At 43.4% G+C, this 22235-nt stretch overlaps 1 protein-coding gene across 10 annotated transcripts in view; it reads right to left on the bottom strand.

Moving 5' to 3' along the window:
* Positions 1-19547, bottom strand: part of hivep1 (HIVEP zinc finger 1) — a 46268-nt gene extending 26721 nt beyond the window's left edge. For 2 of the 10 annotated variants that reach the window (XM_058378250.1, XM_058378256.1), the window contains exons 1-3: positions 19419-19547; positions 18967-19014; positions 15732-15838 (exon numbers count right to left, since the gene is read on the bottom strand). In XM_058378250.1, coding sequence (XP_058234233.1) covers positions 15732-15771 — 40 coding nt within the window. In that variant the 5' untranslated portion in view covers positions 15772-15838; positions 18967-19014; positions 19419-19547. Of the gene's footprint in view, positions 1-15731; positions 15839-15960; positions 16209-18560; positions 18802-18966; positions 19015-19418 lie in introns of those variants that run through there. The other 8 variants (XM_058378247.1, XM_058378253.1, XM_058378248.1 and 5 more) reach the window with 4 other exon arrangements.
* Between the last annotated feature and the right edge of the window lie 2688 nt (positions 19548-22235).

Genomic DNA, 22235 nt, shown 5'->3' with positions numbered 1-22235 from the left:
CTAAAAGAGTTACCCTACAGGAGTTACTCTACAAGAGTTACTTATCCTAAAATAGTTACCCTACAAGAGTTACTCTACAGGACTTACCCTATAAGAGTTACCCTACAAGAGTTACTCTACAGGACTTACCCTACAAGAGTTACTCTACAGGACTTACCCTACAGGAGTTACTCTACATGACTTACCCTACAGGAGTTACTCTACATGACTTACCCTACAAGAGTTACCCTACAAGAGTTACTCTACAGGACTTACCCTAAAAGGGTTACCCTACAAGAGTTACTCTACAGGACTTACCCTACAAGAGTTACCCTACAAGAGTTACTCTACAGGACTTACCCTAAAAGGGTTACCCTACAAGAGTTACTCTACAGGACTTACCCTACAAGAGTTACTCTACAGGACTTACCCTACAGGAGTTACTCTACATGGCTTACCCTACAGGAGTTACTCTACATGACTTACCCTACAAGAGTTACCCTACAAGAGTTACTCTACAGGACTTACCCTAAAAGGGTTACCCTACAAGAGTTACTCTACAGGACTTACCCTACAAGAGTTACCCTACAAGAGTTACTCTACAAGAGTTACCCTACAAGAGTTACTCTACAGGACTTACCCTAAAAGGGTTACCCTACAAGAGTTACTCTACAGGACTTACCCTACAAGAGTTACCCTACAAGAGTTACTCTACAAGAGTTACCCTACAAGAGTTACTCTACAGGACTTACCCTACAAGAGTTACTCTACAGGACTTACCCTATAAGAGTTACCCTACAAGAGTTACTCTACAGGACTTACCCTAAAAGAGTTACTCTACAGGACTTACCCTACAAGAGTTACCCTACAAGAGTTACTCTACAGGACTTACCCTAAAAGAGTTACCCTACAGGAGTTACTCTACAAGAGTTACTTATCCTAAAATAGTTACCCTACAAGAGTTACTCTACAGGACTTACCCTACAAGAGTTACTCTACATGACAACAGACAGATAGATATATAGATAGATAGACAGCTCACTATAGGGGTGTAGCGAAGTGAACAGAGGAAACAATCTGTCCGTATCTTGCTCTCGCTGCACCCATTGTGTCAAACACAGATGTCATTTGGAATTCATGGAAGGACCAGAAACACCACATTCACATCACCCTGAGGCACTAGCATAGCCAGGAATCACAATGTGGGTGGGCCAGGAAAAAATTGGGTGGGCCTAGCCTAAAATGGATCTTTTATCAATAATCTCATCAATAATAAGCCAACACAACTACACCTGCTTGAATGCAAACCACCATTTAATCAGAGGGTAAGCCTGTATATCATCGTAAGCAGTGTTAAGAACATAACGAGCATAAGCGGCCACACCACGCATCTGAGCTTGATGGCTCCTGAACATCGGAATTATCTTTGTTTAGGCTGCAAACAACATCTTTTTGACACAAACTTTAGTAAGTTGCTCTGTTTCATTTTAGTTTAATGTGAAACTAAACCTCGGTGACCCTCTGTGAAATTTGCTCGGTGTGGAGGGAGATGGGCGGCATGAGCGTAGAGACGTTTCACTCTTCCTCATAGCCGGAGGGCGCTCTCACGCAAAAAAAAGTACTAAAATTGACTCATAGATGTAACGTATGACGTGCCAAAAAAACATAATAGGGACAAAGTCAAAGCAATCTGTTCTGTTGCAAGCAACTGATTTGGTGGGCGGGCCCTGGCCCATCCAGGCCCACCCATAGCTACGCGACTACCCTGAGGTAATTTTGATTCACCTCCTCCTGCCAAAAGGCGCTGGTTCTCCTTAATGAACAGTACAGCTAGAAAATGCAGCAGAGATAATTCACTCTATTGAAAGCGGAGATGGCACTCATCAAAATAAAGGAGTTATAAATGAGGAATAAATGATTATATGGAAGAAAGACATGAAAGTATGAAAAATTGTGAAAATGATTTGAACCAGAGTAGAATTAGAATTGTCTGAGTATAACCACTACAGCTAAGTATTCAGAAATTCTAAACAAAACAGATATATTAGACATCAAACTATTAGCTCTCTCTCCATAAGGAGAAGTTTGTGGTACTCATCTTCACTCATGATCCCTACAAAAGTGTGTGATGTCTCAGTACCGTAAGCAGAGAAGCAGACAGCCATGCTCACAGTGAAGCATGGTGATGGGAGCATCGTGACACAAACATACAAACATGTCGAGTTGTTTTATTGCTAGAGTTCGGATTTTTTTCTTTTTTTTCCCCAAAAGTGGTCTGATTCGTCTACATGCTTTCAGACACACATCTGTTAGTGAGAGATGTAGAGACTGAGATGATTGTGATGCAGTTCATTACTTATTCTTCCCTGTCACACGGCTGCTTTCAGATCCTCCTGCAGCTCATTTCAAGCGACTACTGGCTTCTCTTATCATTGCTCTGAGAGTGTGGGGTGAGATCTTATGAGGTTCACCTGTTCACACAGTTTGGAGGCTCTGTAGCTTTTTCTATTCCATTTTGTCCCTGAGAACTTTAGGAAGTTCCTTCACCTTCATCATGCTGCTAATCGTGTGAAATCGTCTCAACCAACAGCAACTTCTTTTATAAATCCACCAGGTGGGATTATAAACAACAATTGTGAAAAAAATATTGTGTGTAAATTTAGATGGAAACACTGGAAGTATATTATATTAACAAAAACAAACAAAGAACAAACATTTTAAGGTACGCAGCAAATAATTACTATTTCATATCTTGTTGATGGCAACATCAAATCTCATTCTGAAAGTATTTTGGCCATTTGACTGGTGCCTCATTTAATAGAATCATTCAATAGGAAAAAAAAGTCTGATGTAATGTAATAGTAATAATTTATCCTCATCATCTACCCCTCGGTGATGGTACAGTAGAATGACATGCAGACAGTAAAACTAGGATGCTGGACAAGATCAGGTTCCTTTTTGGGGGTTTTGAGAGAGTTTATATTCTCTAGAAACTGCAGAACCTACGTTTGTTAAAGTTGTTACCCTTAACATTCTTCTAATGATAACAGCGGTACGGTAATGTAGAGTAATGTTCAGTAATTAACAGTAACAGCTAATCTGCAGTAATGTACAGTAACGCTCACCTAACCAATTCCTTCCATTATTTCTGAGTCTGTAACAAATGTTAATGAGAAACGTAACATACAGTAACCTACAGTAATCTTCTGTAACGCTCAGTAACCTACAGTCACGTCTAATAATGCTCAGTAATGCGTAGTAATACTCAGAATAACCAGTAATCTAACCAATAATATCTGGAATAAATGGCTGGGATTCCTAAAGAGTTAATATTAGCAGTTTACTATGTTAAATCTTGAATTAAAGCTAAAATCTACACATCTCACCTGGATTTGTATTTGTAACCAAATTAATCGTTTAATATAAAAGTATGAAAAAAAGTTCTGCTCAATAGCTTGTATTAGACTGTATTTTAATGCCATCTTAGGATAAGTGTATTTTTACACTTTAAGATAACTGAGGAGGTAAAGCTCTAAGCCTCCAGTGTTAATGTGATATTCTGTAAACTGTTCTTCACCATGCTGGTGATGCAGACTAAAGTTTCATTGCTATTTAATAAAAGCCACGCTTTAAGAATTGCTTCAATTTTCACACTTGAACTGAGAAATTTTTAACTTAATGTTTTCTCCCTTTTTCCTTTCCTTCAGCATCCACATCTACTCTTGTATCATATAAGTTGCTCTGTTCGTGTTCCTGCTTGCCAAGACACAGTTCCTGCTTTGCTGGAATCTTCCAAGTAAACCATTTTCCAACTAAATCCAGAGCAGTTGCAACACACTGCTGTGGGGGTGTGAATGTCCTTACCTTTGCCACCTGTCTGTTTTACTGACACGTGGGCACATGTCTAAATAGAGCATGTGGCAATTAAAACCTTTACCACTTACCAGCTAGCAGAGTGCCACTATGTACATGTGCAACACTCTCTCCTCTCACACACACACACACACACACACACACACACCTCACTGCACACCACCTGACTGATGTTTACTAGCTTTCAGTGATGTTAATATGGCCAGTAGTGGTGTATAGATTTGGTCGCAGCATTGTGACAGTCCACTGAGAGAATTGCAGCAGAGGACTGAAGGGGACAAGAGCGAGGAACTCCACCAAACCTCACAGCAGACCTCCACAAGCTCATTGTTCAAGGCCATTTAGTGCTCATTCACAGAAACTCTGCTACTTGCTCTAAACAGCCCTAATTATGTTGTGCTGAAAAGATATTCAATGGATATAAAAGTTAACACAACTCTGCTGTTAAAATTAGAAAATGAGAAATTGTCTAAACTTATAAAAATTATGTGAAAAACAGACAGATTTTATGGGGAAAATAGGAAAAACAAAAATAACATAACATAAAATAACATAACCTGGCTGAGTAAGCATGCACACTGCTAAAGTTTGTTTGCTGAAGCAGCTTTTAAGTTTGAGTTTATTCCTGCTGGTGAAGCCGGTCCTGTGTTGATGTGGATGTGTGCTTTGGGTCACTGATGAAAGGTCTTACTAACAGACACCTGAAAGTTGTGCACTGATATAGACTGGTATTTGTAGCTCTTCATGATTCCCTCCAACTTAATAAAAGCCTCAGTTCCAGCTGAAGAACAGTAGCCCTACAGCATGATGCTACCACCACCATGCTTCACCGTGTGGATAAGCTTCTGCTGGACATGTGAGATATGAAGAAACTCCTACATTTGGGGTTAAAAGAATAATAATTTTCATTTGGTTCATTCGGAATGAATGTGATTGGTACAGTCTGAACTCTGCTACATCCCCAATAATAAAAAAAAAAAGCTGTGCTTATGAACCCAGGCTACTGAAACTTTTTTAGCTTTCCTATTTTTCCAAAAAGCTTCAGATTTTGACATTTCTTACATCAAAAAACTGCCATTTTACAGGGATGTATAACTTTTAATAATAATTACTTTGTCTTTCATTACATCTATGCTGGAGTGGGAGAGTTGGTGCTTACTGGAAAATCACAAACCAGTGCAACCAGCTGGACTTCGTTTGTCCCCGATGTCCAGGAAACTGGTTCAAAAACAAAGCTCGTCATCAAGTCAGCTCAACTTGTAGGAGTTGCAGTGGCACTGACTCGGCTCTCTCCGTGTGAAGCCGCAGGGGACTGGACTCTACCCTGGCCGAGCATCGCGCCTGAACATATGTCTCTGTTTCTAACCCGAGAAATATACGTGTGCTTGTAGCTCTAGGTTTTTTTGGCATTTTCCTGCGTCGGTTGGAGCCCAACTGGGGGCGCATTATGTAATTCAACACCCACTGTGAGCATGTATAACGACAGCTCTTTCCCTCTCTCTCCCTCTCTCTCTCCATCCCTCCCTTCTTTCTTCTTTACCTCGCCCACACCGTACCTTCATCTTCAGCTTCTCTTGCACCTTAGCGCTCACTATCTCTTGCGCTCGTCTTTCTCCTTCTACCCACTCCAATTCCATTGCGTTTGTGCGTTATTTTTAATCTCTGCATCCGTCATCTCTTCCTCGACCTCTCCCTCCTTCATTCTCCCACAGTTTGTCCTTAACTGGGAATGAAACTGTGATGCTTGAGTGATCATGGTATCCTTACGCATCTTCCTCAGTGCTCTTTAGGTTTAGATGTGAATTCTTTGGTCTTACAGATGTGCATGACATCACTGATATACAGATTTTAATTTTACAGTTGATCTTTCCTTGTCTCTAAACATTTAATTATTCATTCATGGACTAAATTTGTCCTTTGTTTCAAATAAATTCACACACATACACACACAATTTATCCCTTTCACAAACATCCTTGCATGGCAAAAAGATATCTGAGGTTCCCTCAGTATGAAGCGAGTGCTAGTCACTGTAATGTGTGCCATAGCTTAAGTTGTTGAAATGAAGCAACCTCCTTGAGTCATTCTATCTCGTGTGTACTTGACTGGGTCAAGAAAAGCAAATTTCTCTAGTACACTGTAAAAATAAGACAGCTACAACCTGCCACTGTATCTGTATGGACCCACACTCCCCTGAACTCCTCCACCATACAGACAGAAGAGCATCTAAGATTAGATAAAGTAAAAAATGACCAAAATCACACCAGCACACCCTTCAGTCCACAGAAAGAGGTTAAACTGGGATTGTGCGTGTGCATGCTTGCGTGTGCGTGCGCGTGTGTGCGTGTGCATGCGTGCGTGCGCGTGTGTGTGTGTTGAAGGCCAGGTTGTTCTCAGTGGCAGTGACGTAAGCGGTGGGCTCATGCATGCTGGAGCTCTACTTTCCATCAACCCCATGACTCACCTAGAGTGTGTGTGTGTGTGTGTGTGTGTGTGTGTGTGTGTGTGTGGTAGGCCTGCACTGCATGACCTGCATGTCCAAGCTGCAGGCTTTTCCCTCAACTCATGAGTGCGACTGAAGCGAGACGTACAAAACAAGACACTTCCTGGATTTGCAGATGCTGCCAGGTAGCTGGTCTAAAAACAGATCACTGTACCACAACACGTGAGATCCGGTGTTGAGTCAATGGTTACAGTGATTAGTGTGTGCAGATGGACTGTAAGAGTTAACTGAACACTGTAGGTGTTAATGCAATACTGGACATCTTAATGAAATACAATGCAAAATTTCATCCAGGACTCTTTGTGAGCAGTTAACTTTGTGATTGTCACAAATATATGATTTTTTTTTTTTTTTTAGAATCGATCAAAGGATTCATGCGTATTTCATTACATTATTTATTTTCCTACTTTTCAAACCATTCACCTCTGCATCATATATAAAACTCAGTCAAACGTAAATCCTATAAAATTAGCAGCGCTTTTCATCCGATTGGTTGTTGACTGGTGATGCTGCAGCTACGGCAGTAAAAAAGCTAAAGAACAATACAACAGGGATGAAACAACTGATATACTAACCACTCAATCACTTAAACCCAATCAGCAGCATCGTTGTCAAACATCAGCAGCATAGCACTAAAGGCACAGTAGTGGGAGAGGAAGGCAAGGCGTGTTAAGAGTCTTATCTCTGAGAACAATCAGAGGTGATTCACAAGGATGCACTGAGCTGATCAACAACACTCTATTAGCTTTACCAAGAATATCCGCAGACATCTGAACAGACGCCTCATAGCAGACAAACAAACATCTCAGTAATCAGAATAAAAACTGCCATAATGATGCACAGAGTCATGTCCAGACTACAGCACGGTCTCACACACTCAGTCCAACCTCGCTGTTTTCTAACACACAAGCACTTCTGTCAAAATAATAAGCACATACACAGACATTACACTGGTGTTTAAACTCTCTCCCACGCACACGGGTCTACCTGTTTACACAGCCGAGCATGGAGCACAGAGCAGCAGCAGCCGGAGTGCTGAAGGGGAGCAGCTGAACCGGATTCCCCCGGAGCGAGGCAGTCCCGTCGGGAAACACCTGGAACTCCCCTCACCGCGGATCTCTCGCTCTCTCACACGCACACACACTCAATCACACATACCATGCTCTTACACATGCCGCACCTATGACCACAAAGCACACAGCTGGCACCAGCACCACGTCTGACAAGCTGTCCTTTCTTTCTTTCGCTTTCTCGGGGTCTCAAACAAGCTAGTGCTGCATTACTCTCACTCACTCTCTTCCTTCTCCCTGGCTACTGTTTACAAGCCACCCGCCCCCTCTCACCTTCCCTCCCTCCCTCTACCCCCCTTCTCTCTCTCTTTGCTCTCTCTCCCTCCTTCTCTCCCTCTCTCCCTCTCTCTCCAACCCAGCACCTCTTGTTTGGGGTATTAAATCCCTCAGCCAAATCCGGGAAAACCCTGCACAGACTCCACATTTGAATATTCAGCAGAGGAAGAAATATAAAAAAAAGAACATGAGAGAGAGAGAGAGATCCTGTCGGTTAATTCTACTCAGCAAACCCAGTAGTAGAGAGAGAGCTTGTGAGACTGTCCAAGTCAGAATATACTAGCACTCGTGTTGTTCATGCGTCCCCACTGCTATTAATACACCTCCATCTAATCAGCCTACACACACGCGCACACACACACACACACACACACACACACACACACACAGCAGAGTGCAACACTGCCTACAGCATTTCTAGCACGCTTGTAAGAAAGCACATACACATCGAGATACACATACCATTACACTCAGGAGAACCCCAATATGCAATGCCCCCCCACCACACACACACACATTGAGGAACAGTAGATGCCTTTGATTAAAACCACCTGGATTCTGTGGTGATTGGTACGTGAGCAAACAATCCAGAATGCATATAGGCACACACACACAGACACACACAGTCACACACAGACACACACAGACACACACAGACACACACAGACACACACAGACACACACAGACACACACACTCTCTCTGAGGTATGGTTTAGTCATACTGCAGGGCAGCAGTTTCCCACAGTCTGAAGACAAAGACATGCTCACACCCAAACCTTAGTCTCTAACAGGTGTGTAGTGTGATGGCTTCCACATCCTGACATGTCCTGCTAGTCATACTGATTTCAGACATCAGAAGGCTTTCCAATTAAAACCTGGTTTTGGAAGCAAGCAACCCAAACTTAACCACAGAACCTGTAGGTTATACTCAGAACCACACAAATCTAACATCAGAGGTCAAGGGATGAGCAGGGCTATAATCTCAATAACTACAAACTTCATTTAACTGGAATTTTGTACTATTAGTACTATGATTATTATTATTAAATATTATTATGCTTGACTCAGATTTGCAGGGTTAATCAGCTTCCTAGCGAAATGGTTTTTGTTATTAATTGTATGTTTAAGTAAAGACAGATGATGTTCCTGACACCTGAGCCAGTTCAACTAGCATGTAATCGATCTTTTACTTGATAAACGGCTCTGCAGACCAGTTTGCCCCACCTGTTCCTGATCTCTGTGCTGTGATGCTCTGTGATGTGAATGAGCAGGAGGTGGTGGGTTTTTTGGACCAGTGCAGGGGGTCTGAGGATGAAATGCTGCTGTAAATCACAGATAAGGCTGACTGTGAACGTTCTGCGTGTCTAGCAAGAATAAGTGAGAGTGATTGTGCTTGTCTTATAATCTTGAAAAAATTTTGCACTCTAACAATGAAATCCAGGCATTCCTTCACCTACAGGAACTCAGAGGGGAAGTCGGAGGGGGACTCCAGCTCAAGACTGCACCCGCACTCAGAAATTCCATAGCAACAGCCAAAGGAAGAGCCAAGCGTCTTACGCAAGAGGATGAAGCTCTGCCAGAAGTCGTGCACACACACACACACACACAGACACACACCATCTTATCCAATCATTCAGTCACTCCAGTCACTCGTGCAGCTGGTTTTCAGGATCCTCTCCCTCTTGATTCTCTCCTCAGCACGTGGATGTGGATTTTCCCTTTCCGCAGTTCTCCATGTCTTCAAGACTGCAGACGTCTTCTACTGTACGTCTCAGTTTCCCTCCACTGTCTAGCCTTCCACTCTCTAATTTAACCTTCTCCTGTACCTTTACCCGACATCTCAATTATCTCTCACATATGATTTCTATCTTATTTTCTATAGTACCTTAAAGTTTTACTGCTATTGTCACTGAATCTCTGAACTCACTCTCAGTATCCTGACAGTCATTAAATTGCTGGCATCTGAAGCCATTTGCACTTTACTGGGTGGGTATTTGAGAGGAATTAATCAGGAAGGGGTTAAAAATGAAAGAAAGCTGATCTCAAAACCCCAGGAAGATGAACACAGCAATGGATGGAGACGAGCACAGCTACTTGTAACTCAGGAGGAGGACAATAATGTTAGAGGAAGAGGCTCTTTAGTTTGCCCTTCAGCTGGACAGCTTGACAGAGGTCAAGAATCTCTTCTTCTTTTCCTACTTAAACCATCAATTATCTCAAGGGAAGAGCTGATTCCGTCCACACACGTTCATTAGGACACAAAAACAAAAGCTCAACAATCAACCCCCTGCAGACTCTCTCTCTCTCTCTGACTCTCACTCTCTGACAGTCCACATGTGTCACATGAGGCTGAACTGTCAAGGATCTGAAAAAGAGACAAGATACTAAAGAGGAAGATCATGACGCACGGAGGGAAGAGCCAAGAAAATTCTACAGTAGCCACTGTGCCTCTCTAAAACATGTCACTTATCCCAAAGTCTCTAAACCCACTTCTGAACCTTTCTCAAACTTCTTCTGTGTTATGCTACCTGCCCCAGACTACTAAAATTATCCTCCTGCCTTCACTTTTGCACACTCTCACATACACTCGCACACACTCTCTCCCTCCCTCTCTCTCTCTCTCATGACTCCATGTTCTTCCTCCCTCATCCACAGCCATCCACTCAACCCTGATAAAAGACTGAATCTCTCCTCCTCTTCCTCACCTTCCCTCTTCAGTGTGCCAGTTGGACACAAGGTACTGCACCTGCACAGACACACTCACCATGCTTCTGTTGCCCTGGCAACTGATACACTGGGCATCTCTGTGCAAACCATTACACAGTGCCAGTTAAGTAGTCACACGCACAGAGTTTCCAGTCAAGATTACCTGAGCTCCAGTGTTTGGGGCAATGTTTTTATGCAAGTATCATTTTTAACATGCACAACATGCTGATTAGCCCTGGCTATGACACCAGTACTGAGAGGGCAACAGCACAGGTATTTAGGTTTGGTGGCTCATGGAAACGTAACAATGTATTCCAACCTCCACAGAAACACGTGGCTGTCGTTACTATAATAAACACCATGTCAGACCTGCCTACACAACATATTTAGATGTGTGTCTCTGTGTGTGTATTTATGTATGAGGTGTTTGTCAATTGACTAAAAAGAATGTGTGTGTATGTGTTACATCAATAGCATGAATTGTGTGAATTCTACTTTAACATAGCACATCCTCCTCCTATATATCACACCAGCTAAAAGTATTTAAGTCACCATGCATGAAACAGAAATAGAATTTTCTGAATCAATGCACAACACGAGCTACAGTACAAGCACACACACACACACACACAAACACACACAAACACACACAAACACACACACAAACACACACACAAACACAAACACACAAACACACACACAAACACACACACAAACACACACACAAACACACACACACACACACAGCTCTCTCAGCCTATAGCAGGTGGGTGGTGTTGGTTCGTTATTAGTCACACTAGTCTGATAAACAGTCAGAGCTTGACAGACATTCAAAATGAAAGTCTGAACAGGGTTCAGGCTCTGTGAGGGGGTGGTAAAGAGAGAGAGAGAGAGAGAGAGAGAACAGAACAAAAGGCAGAGGAAAAACAGACTAGAGAGAGAAGAAGGCACAGAGCTTGGTCTCGTTTTAAATTTAAGGGCTAACACCTCCAGGAGAAAGCAATCTAAAGGAATTAGGCAAACCACTTGGGACAGAGAAATAAATGAGTCACTCGCTGTTCACAGCTCCAGAGTATGAAAACAGTTCAATTAAAGAATGTCATCTTCATTTCTAAGGAGTTATGGCGCTTCTTCAGTCATTTAGCATTGCTGCAGCAGCTCTGCAGCGGATTTTGTGCAGTAATAATTTGGTAGAGCTGATGCACATGCGCAATCTGAAGCCACTTTTACGTGGAGTTTCTCCAAGGTGTCGTCACAGGACACCCCGTTCCCTCCATTTACACTTAAAAAAAAAAAACCTCCTGCAGTAGTTACATTTTACAGCTTGTACAGTTTACAGCCTCCCAAAGTACAGAGACGGTACACTTTCTCTAAATTCTCACACACACACACACTTTTTCTGTTAGAGCTGCAGAAAGCTAAACATACAGGGCTGAACCTGTTACAGTACATCTGTTATAGTTACTGTTGCTAAAACAGAGGGTAATTCCAGCATTCGGGGAAAGAGAGAGAGAGAGAGAGAGAGAGAGAGAGAGAGGTTCCCTGTACGTAGACTCTACACATTAATTGTAAGATACAGAGAGAGGAAATACTGGTTTGGCGTCACAGGCATGACACAACATGCAGAAATCCAGAGCTGATGGTTGACCTTCTCTCCCTCCTCCTGTAGTCACGCTCTGCTTCTCCACTGCTACATCTGCTTATATGTTTAATATAAAAAAAATAACTGTTTGCTAACAATAACAAACGGTTCTGCAGGAAAACCTGTTCACTTCCGTTCACGCTGCTATAAACCACTGTGTACGAGGAGGAACACAAAAAAACTGCCAAACATAATCAAGCAATTAGGAAACAGATTCATGCAGTGTTCAAGAAGGAAGATAGAAACAAAACATTTAACCTCAAAACTGAAACAGCAGAAAAGTAGAAAAATACAGAAGGAGCCAACAGAAGACATGCTGCCAGAAGACATGGTTTGTCTGAGCAGATGAAAGGACAGTTATGAAGCAACCCTTTATATTTACTTGCATCTTAAAATGAAACCTCTGACAAGTAAATCGAAAAGCCCTCCTCTTGTACGTCAGTCAAAGCTCTGAGCTAACAGAATAATCGCTTAATAAATGCACAGGAATGTCACATTCCAGTGAGAGGCTTAATATCATCAGAAACATACGACTGAACACGAAGACACTCACGTTACTTGACCCTAACAAACTGCGGTCAGATGATGAACAAATCAAACCTAGAGTCAGAACATTCTCTAGAAACTGGAGTCGTGTCATTATTTAACTCATAATACACACATTTCACCTTCACCTCCATTTATTTCCAACGCTGGTTTTAGGAATCTCACAGTTCTTCTGAACTCACCAAGGAAAGAACAGACTGCTCCTGCGATTTCTCTGGGTGTCTAAAAGCAGGTGCAACACTAGAGTGTAGACAAATGACGTTCCAGTGGCTAGTGGCTAGTGGTATAATCCATAAACTGGAAACACTGTCCTCAAGTCCACCAAGCATCTCAGAGTCATATTGATTAGTCTGGGATAAAACTCACGCAAATTAGTTACCAAAGATTCACTTGGATTTGTTCCCATCCACTACGCATGAAGGAGTCAGAGCTCTGATATGATGTTCATCTCTCTGTGGAGGAGCTCAGTGCTCTCAGGGGGTCAGTCAACAAGCCTGTTGATCATTAACACGCTGTGTCAGGTGGAAAACAGGCATAAATATTTAACCTCCTAGTGCTGGATTATGGAATTACAGAACACCACCCCAACCTGCAGGAACAGACTCATCAATCAGGCTGTTCTCAGAACTTACACTAAAGGATTTGTGGAGCTCAACTATGAAATCCCCCCTGCTGCATGTGGAGAACGAGTGGAGAAACTGTCCACATTACACAGAAAGAAAAAAATCACAGGGACAAACGTGAGCCCAGTTTACTCCCTGACACATGGAAGCTCAGAGCGCTCAGTCAGAAGATTTCATGCTTCTCCTTCCTCATCATGAGTTTGTCCAGGACCTTTTCTGCCCTCTGGACTGGAAATTCCACAGCACAAGCTTTACTTATTCTATTACCACAATGGCCAGTTCCAAAACATCTCTTTAAACCATCTAAATCACAGAGACAAAATGCCTGCAGTTCAAAGAACTAACATTCAGAAGTTTTACAGCTTCCAGAGATTCCCTGTCAGAATTTTCTGGAGGTCGAGTTTCCAGAGTTTCCACATTACAGGTTGCACTTAAACACATAAAACTCTTCCTAGGCTTGTGTAGAAACTTTCCAGGGCAGATCTTTCCATAATCATGAAAGTGAAGCTAAAAGTACTTCTTCCCAGCAGGAAGCAGGTCTATGTTGCACTTTACCACACCACAAAGCCTTCAATCATCAGGCTAGGTCTCAGTTATTACTTACTGACCAGCTCAAAGATCTTTCTGAACATCTTCACTGCTGTCACTCTTCAGAGATGTACAGCATCATGATTCACCTGCTTGAAGGATGCAAGATGTTGAGCACCTGTACAGCCAAAAATATCTGCCCCGTGACCATCACACTCATGTGCTTTTTCTTCTTTAATCACACAGTTGAAGCACAAATCAGCTCCATAAGGATATGAAGACTGGAGTGAAAGAACTGGAGTGACCTGCACAGAGCCATGACTCTGACTCAACCCCACTAAACACCTTTACTATGAACCTGGAGTCTCCTCAACATAGCTGAATGATCACTAATCCCACATACACAATCCAGCATCTAGTGGAAAGCCTTCATAGAAGAGTGCAGCTGACTAAACCAGCAGGGAATAAATCAAGTTCAACAGGGATGAACAGGTGTGATCGTCAGGGAAGCACACATTTTTGGCCATATAGTGGTTATTAAATGTATTCTCCATACACCTGAATCAAACACAAGAGAGAAAACGCTCCGTGTGCAGAGTGAGTAACAGGGTTCTGATTAACACAGCTTCAGGCTGCAAGAAGCTTCCAATCCAACTGAAATCAGAATGTCTAATCTTCCCCTACAGAAGAAAATCAAGGTGAACTGTACTACTGTAATACATTAAAGCTGATAAAAGAGCCTACTTTCATTGTAATTCCATAAGGGTGTTTATGCAAATGAGCGTGCTTTCTCAATACTTCGTTAGCATACCTTTAGCATATTACAAATTATATACACAAATCATTTTGCATCAGGTCTGAACATTAGAACACATGTATAATACACTCCTATATTTCCCTTCTGCTTTGCTGAAACTGTTTCATAGCCATAACATTCTGAAATAAAACTGTCTACACTGATGACTTATTTACATCTGTTGTTCCAACACAAATCAGTGAGAAAGGGCAGCTGTAATGTGGTGCTAAGGCCCCAGCCGTTACAGGCGTCAGCATGTGTGCTGTTCCATGTGCATAGCGACTAGCTGTTTGTGAAAATTAAACACAGGTGCCTAGCAAGGAGTGTGCACTACTCACTTCCTGTATGTTTGCCCACAGAGCAGATCACATGAACATTCCTGTTCTCTTCTGAAAGACTCACACACACACACACACACACGTGATGTGACACGTCTGTCACCTGGCAATAAAACATGACAGCTAGTCTGTGACACAGCCTAGAAATGAAGCAGGCTGACAGGACAATAAAAGCTTTGTACATTGAGGCTGCATGCTACGATTATGGCTTGCTGCAGGAAGTGGAGGAGTGTGTGTGTGTGTGTGTGTGTGTGTGTGAGGGAGGTTCCCTCTGTATCCATGACATCAGTACACTGAACACAACACAGGGAACTCTCAGCTCTGCTGTCTTCTATTATTATTTGGAAAATGACCTCTCACAGCTTTGGCTCTTCATCAGCTACTTTCAGAACCTCTCCTCAGCTCTGTATAATAAATGCTGTGGTGTGAAAGGCAGCAGTGCAGCATTGCCGCTGAACCCGCATGCTTGGTCCGAACAGCTGCAGCACCACAGCTGTCTGCATGTTCTTTAGCCCACAGCAAAGTCCAGAAAAGTGTAAAAGAAGGCTGGAGAATGTCTAAAATCCGAACTGTTATACAAGCTATAATACAAGTCTTTCATCATAGGGTTCATTCAGATTTTTATATTTTTACAGACCATAAAACTGAAAACAGGGATTTGCACATATCGCTGCACATTTAAATACAGACACGCCCCCAATTAACCATATATGGTATGTAGGCTTAGGTTCACTCATTCACACACACACACACACACCCACCCCCTCTCATTCACAAACCTCACTGCATTTCTGATCAGAAATGAAATCAGGAGACACAGATGTATGCATGCTGGCCTGAGGACCTGCTCACCTTTTAGGTTTTTGGGGTTGTTCTGCTTGGTACGTGGCATGTTTCTGTCTCCCGTCGACTCGGGCTTAGTCAGTTACACATTGTAGGCTAAAGCACTGACTCCAGGCCTGTAAGGGAAAGACACACAGTTATAAAATACCTCATGAAAAACGTGGTGCTTCATCACATTTGGAATTCTGAGATGAAGTTTTGGAGCAGTCTGGAGGCTGGAGCAGTTGTGGCCACTCACACTTAGCAGAGTCTGCCTCTACTGGTCAATGATGGAAAGTGCATCTTAGAAATGAGAGCTCTGGCCTTCACCTCAGCTTTCGTCTCTGCTGCTCTTTGGGAATGCTAGTTGAATGTAATGTATGAGCGACTGACACACACACTGACACACCAACACACTTTGACAGAAATAAGAACACTAATTACGTTCTCTTATCTCTGCTCTCTGAGAGGCTGCTGGACAGATTTCTATCTCCATCTGTAAAAGTTTACATACCCATCAACACACACATGTCCAACTCAAAACCCCTGGGTTATACACGGGTTACACACGGCCTGAGAGAAGAGTGGCACATTAGAGTCTGTTCAGAAGACATATTGATAGGTTTCAAATGAACAACATTAGCTTCTGCTGCTGACTAACATGCAACATTAGACTGTTAGACCTGAACAAAATCAGCACATGTGTGTAGATCAGGAAGGACAGAGTAAAAGATCAGACATCATGAAGCTAATCAGCTGAGCGACCTGCACACTGCTGCTGTATGACTAGAGTCGCTCCAGTGTTTGTATTGCGTTAAGTGTGTAAGAGGCTGTGTGCAGCTGTACAGAAATGCCACACACAGGAAGAGGGATGGAGGCGTGGAGTTTGTACTAAATGTAAATCAACCTCAACCTTTAAAAATTAACCACAACTTTTCAAATGCCAAAACTTTACTGAGCAGCAACATCGAGTAGATAACAACCCACAATTAACACTCTATACCCTGCAACTGACACTCTATACTCTATATAAACTGTACCCCTAATAACACTGCACCCCAGCTCCCCAACACCATGTACTCCAGCTCCCCAACACCATGTACCCCTATTAACACTGCACCCCAGCTCCCCAACACCATGTACCCCTATTAACACTGCACCCCAGCTCCCCAACACCATGTACCCCTATTAACACTGCACCCCAGCTCCCCAACACCATGTACCCCTATTAACACTGCACCCCAGCTCCCCAACACCATGTACTCCAGCTCCCCAACACCATGTACACCAGCTCCCCAACACCATGTACACCAGCTCCCCAACACCATGTACTCCAGCTCCCCAACACCATGTACCCCTATTAACACTGCACCCCAGCTCCCCAACACCATGTACCCCTATTAACACTGTACCCCAGCTCCCCAACACCATGTACCCCTATTAACACTGTACTCCAGCTCCCCAACACCATGTACCCCTAATTACACTGCACCCCAGCTCCCCAACACCATGTACCCCTATTAACACTGCACCCCAGCTCCCCAACACCATGTACCCCTATTAACACTGCACCCCAGCTCCCCAACACCATGTACTCCAGCTCCCCAACACCATGTACACCAGCTCCCCAACACCATGTACACCAGCTCCCCAACACCATGTACCCCTATTAACACTGCACCCCAGCTCCCCAACAGCATGTACCCCTATTAACACTGCACCCCAGCTCCCCAACACCATGTACCCCTATTAACACTGCACCCCAGCTCCCCAACACCATGTACCCCTATTAACACTGCACCCCAGCTCCCCAACAGCATGTACCCCTATTAACACTGTACTCCAGCTCCCCAACACCATGTACTCCAGCTCCCCAACACCATGTACACCAGCTCCCCAACACCATGTACTCCAGCTCCCCAACACCATGTACCCCTATTAACACTGCACCCCAGCTCCCCAACACCATGTACCCCTATTAACACTGCACCCCAGCTCCCCAACACCATGTACCCCTAATAACACTGCACCCCAGCTCCCCAACAGCATGTACCCCTATTAACACTGCACCCCAGCTCCCCAACAGCATGTACCCCTATTAACACTGCACCCCAGCTCCCCAACACCATGTACCCCAGCTCCCCAACACCATGTACCCCAGCTCCCCAACACCATGTACCCCTAATAACACTGCACCCCAGCTCCCCAACACCATGTACCCCAGCTCCCCAACACCATGTACCCCAGCTCCCCAACACCATGTACCCCTAATAACACTGCACCCCAGCTTCCCAACACCATGTACCCCTAATAACACTGCACCCCAGCTCCCCAACAGCATACCCACAGTAAACACAATCTAACAGATCCTCAACACCCTGTACCCGCATTAACACTGCATACAAAACGTTTCCCCTGACACTGTTACATAACACTAAGAATTTCCTCTCCATGCAGCTCGTTGAGTTTCTGTGTGCGCGCGCGCGCGACTGCGGGGTGACGTCACCTCGCAGCTTGCAGCGCGCACGCGCAGACGGGCTTACTAGGACGAGCAAAGTCACAAATACCGCTTGGCGCACAGACAATAAACACCGACAAGAGAGCACTGAATGTTCCGCAGTGCATTGCATAAAACACACATGAAGTCAGTGTACGTATCGGGAAACACCCTGAAACACGACTGACAGGAGCTGCACACACGCACACCATACATGACTGTCCTTATCCCTCTCCGTGTAATCAGGTGTCCCTCACATTCTTAACAGAATTACTGAATGCTGTAGAGTTAAAAAACAACAACAACAAGGGCGAGACAAATAAAACCATTAACTATTAACTCGTGAGCAGATGAACATTCACCTCCTTCCTGAAGTGTGTTAATGATTCCCATAGCTGCTGAATGCACACACCGTTAGCATGCGCATTGCTCAGAGCCCCACGTGTGAAAGGCCGGAAAAAAAGGACAGCAATTGGATTATATCATGACAGCTGAGATAAAAGCGACATGCGGTGGCTGTGATAAGGTGTGAAGTGACTGCAGCAGCAGCAGCAGTGCAGGACATTGTGTGTAAAAGACACATGAACGCGCAGCAGAGGGAGGAGTCGGGGAAAACCCCTGCGAGTCCTCCGCAACAGGACGCCGAAAAAAACACACAGCACACACACTTCCTCAAAGCCAGCAAATAAATAAACAGCAGCTAAATATCCACCAAAACACACACACCGTCAGTGTATACATTCAACCGTATAGTTGAGCTTAGCTTACCCACCGTCCCGAAGTGTTTCTTCGGCAACACTCGAGCTGTGCTGCGGGCTTCATAAACATTACAGAGAGAGAGAGAGAGAGAGAGAGAGAGAGAGAAAGAGAAAGAAAGAGAGAGAGAGAGAGAGAGAGAGAGAGAGAGAGAGAGAGAGAGAGCGCATTAAAATGCTGCAGACGTCTACTCCAGAACAGAGGCACTCCGGTAAGCTGCAAAACACGGGCCGGGCCGGAAAAGAGCTGCATGTGAGCTTTAAACTTATCCAGGATTCTCAACACGTCTCCACTTCCGCAGAAGCATCTGGGAGCTTTACTAGCTTAACCAAACATCATGGAATGTACACTACACTACACACACACACACACACACACACACACAATTACACACAGAGAGCTGAACACATTTCCTGTCCTACTTTATTCTCAACATGTTGCTTATCCACAGCGTGAGTACTTACAGGTGCAGTCCTAACTGTTGGAGAAATTTCTGCTCTCCTACACCTTAACGGTCAGAGGTAAAGGTCTGTGTTTTCCTCTCTCTCTCTCTCTCTCTCTCTCTCTCTTTCTGTAACTATTGCAGGAAACCGACAGGCCCACTGACGTCAGCGGGGGTCCCGTCTCCGCCTCCCGACCAGAGAAAGTTGCAGCCAGGTGGATTCGCGACAAGCGTCAGAGAAAGTCCAGGCTTTCGTAGATTTTTTGCTCAGTCAAGCGTCACTTTGCTTAGATGTTTTTTTTATATCAATCCTTCATGTGTCACACTGCAACCAGGCGAGGCCGATACGAATCTGATCTGTGAATGTTTACAGGCAGTCGTTGCTCGCGCTACCCCTTGGCACGGGCCCCTTTTGCGCACAGCTAAGGACTGGCGGTTTTCCCGGAGGTTCCTTGTTGTCAGGTCACGTTGTGTCCCTCAACTAGTGCCCGGGCTTTCCCTTCCACACCTCTTAAAAACAACCACCACCTCCACCACCAGCAGCAGCAGCAGCAGCACCGCCTCTCCAAGCTTTATCTCAGGTTCATTTGCGTTGCGCTCATTTGCTCCGGAGCGGACAGACACGAGCAGGATGTGAAAAATGACACAACACAAGCGAGATCGTTTTCACAGCTTTTCTAATAACAGAGAAAAAAAATCCATGATCGTTGCATCAAATTTCGAGCTTCATGGAACCTTTATTAAAGTTGGCCAAACAAACTCTGGGGTTTGGGCTTTTCTTATTGCATAAAAACAAATAACTGAAAATAAACAACTTTATCAGGTTTCTTCAAACTTTTTTTTTAAACACATTTAGGATCTATGTTTGGCAATGAATGAGTTAAAAGTGTTAGCCACTGCAGTGGTTAAGGCTCTGGATCGTTGACTCGAAGACTGGGTTTCAAGCCCCAGCACTGCGAAGCTGCCACAGTTTGGGCCCTTGAGCAAGGCCCCTAACTCCTCCTGCACCAGGGGTCATGGCTGACCCTGTGCAAAGAAGGAATTTCACTGTGCAGTAATGTGACAAATAAAGAAATATATTATATTATTTGAGTAAATGTTTGTTTTAGTAATTCTAATAATTTACTGTCAACTTTACACCGTCATTTTTTACTGTGTGCCAAATATTGCAGGTGTGTGCAAGGTTTCCTTACAGAATTGTGACCAGAAGCAGTTATCTTTTCTCACTATTCCATTCTTAATCAAATTGAATTGAACATTAAAACTGAAAACACAGCGTAAGCAAGTTCTTCAGGGTTTTTTTTAAGCCACTTTAGCATATGATGATGATGGTGATGATGGTATCAGCAGATGTTTAAATGATGTGAGTATTATTGTACGTGTGTGTGTGTTATTGTAGTGGAGGAGATGTTCCACTTAGACAGCTCCCACTTGCACACCCTCACACTCTCCATACTGACACGCTGTGTGACTCACACTCCTTTATATCTGCTGCAGTCAACAAAATGGCGCCCTGTGCCTGCTATCGTCACTGGGCTGTCGCTCTCAACAAATAAGTACAGTTTGAACTTTTTAGCAAAATATGAACTGTAATATAACATCAACACTTAGCTGTCTCAAAGCATTTGGTTAATGTAAAAAAAAGAAAAGTGAAGCATCTAAACACTTTACATTTTGTGTAAATATAATTACACATTTTTGTTTATATTTAAACCTTTACAAACCCTTTCTAGGTGGTTCAAAAGTATGTGGACCCCTGAGTTATATCCATTCCAACACTATGGGCTTTAATACAGAGGCGGTACAATCATTTGGACACCTATCACCATATAACCAGATGAAAGCTGTACATTTGAATGGAACTAAATAAAACTCATGAGAGGAGTACGCTAGTGAAAGTGCCACATCTAGGGGAAGTGTGCAGGAGACCTCTCTGGTATCTCCTGGCAAGTGACTTTCCAGTGGAGGGAGTGTAGGCTTGATTACATTTAAACGCTTATTCCACCTCACCTAATAAAATACCATTTTATGATGAATAGCCTGCTTTATTATGTAGTGTTGAATGTATTGTTCAGAATAGAGACATATCAAAGCCTCTTACATCTAAACATTATGATACATTGCATAGTCATGGTCCAACAGAATTGCCACATAAAGAGATGACCATGGCACAATCTGCTGTTAATATTCTTACCTTTTAAATGCCATTTAAAAGACATTTGGCATCATTTTTTTACACCGTTCTTGTTAACGTTATTGCAGTGGATTCTTTTCTAGCAGGATTTGGAGTTATGCAATGTTATGATTCACACAGACATCACGGGATTTGTGGTTGTAGTAGACCTGCGCGCCGGTAGTGTAGGAAAAGCTTGCTTTTTGAAGAATAGGTTTCACAGAGGAGTTTGAAACCACATGGTTTATGTGCATTTACATGGTCAGCATTTAAGAGATATATCCATAGCCCATAATAACAAAGCAAAAACAGATCTGTGATAACATTTCCTATCACACTTGAAATTTAGATCAGGTGTCCCATTTCAAATTCTTCTTCTAGGGATCATCTTTGAGTTGTTTGCTTGGACCACCCAGCCAATCTGAGCGATCGAGGGAGAAGGGTCTTGGTAAGGGAGGTGACAAATAATCCAGTGGTCACTCTGATTGAGCTCCAGAGATTATGTGACTCCACAGATCTAGAGAGAAGAATGGCCAAAGAGGCTTCAGCTAAGCACTGAGTCCTGAGTCCTGTGCCCCTTTGAAGCTTTTTTTATCTGAACATTTTTTGTATATTAAAAATAGTTTATTACTTACTCCTTTGTTTATACTACACTATACGTTATAT

Source organism: Hemibagrus wyckioides, linkage group LG24 (assembly GCF_019097595.1).
Source record: "Hemibagrus wyckioides isolate EC202008001 linkage group LG24, SWU_Hwy_1.0, whole genome shotgun sequence".
Lineage (NCBI taxonomy): Eukaryota > Metazoa > Chordata > Actinopteri > Siluriformes > Bagridae > Hemibagrus > Hemibagrus wyckioides.
This window is presented reverse-complemented; position numbering and strand designations above follow the sequence as displayed.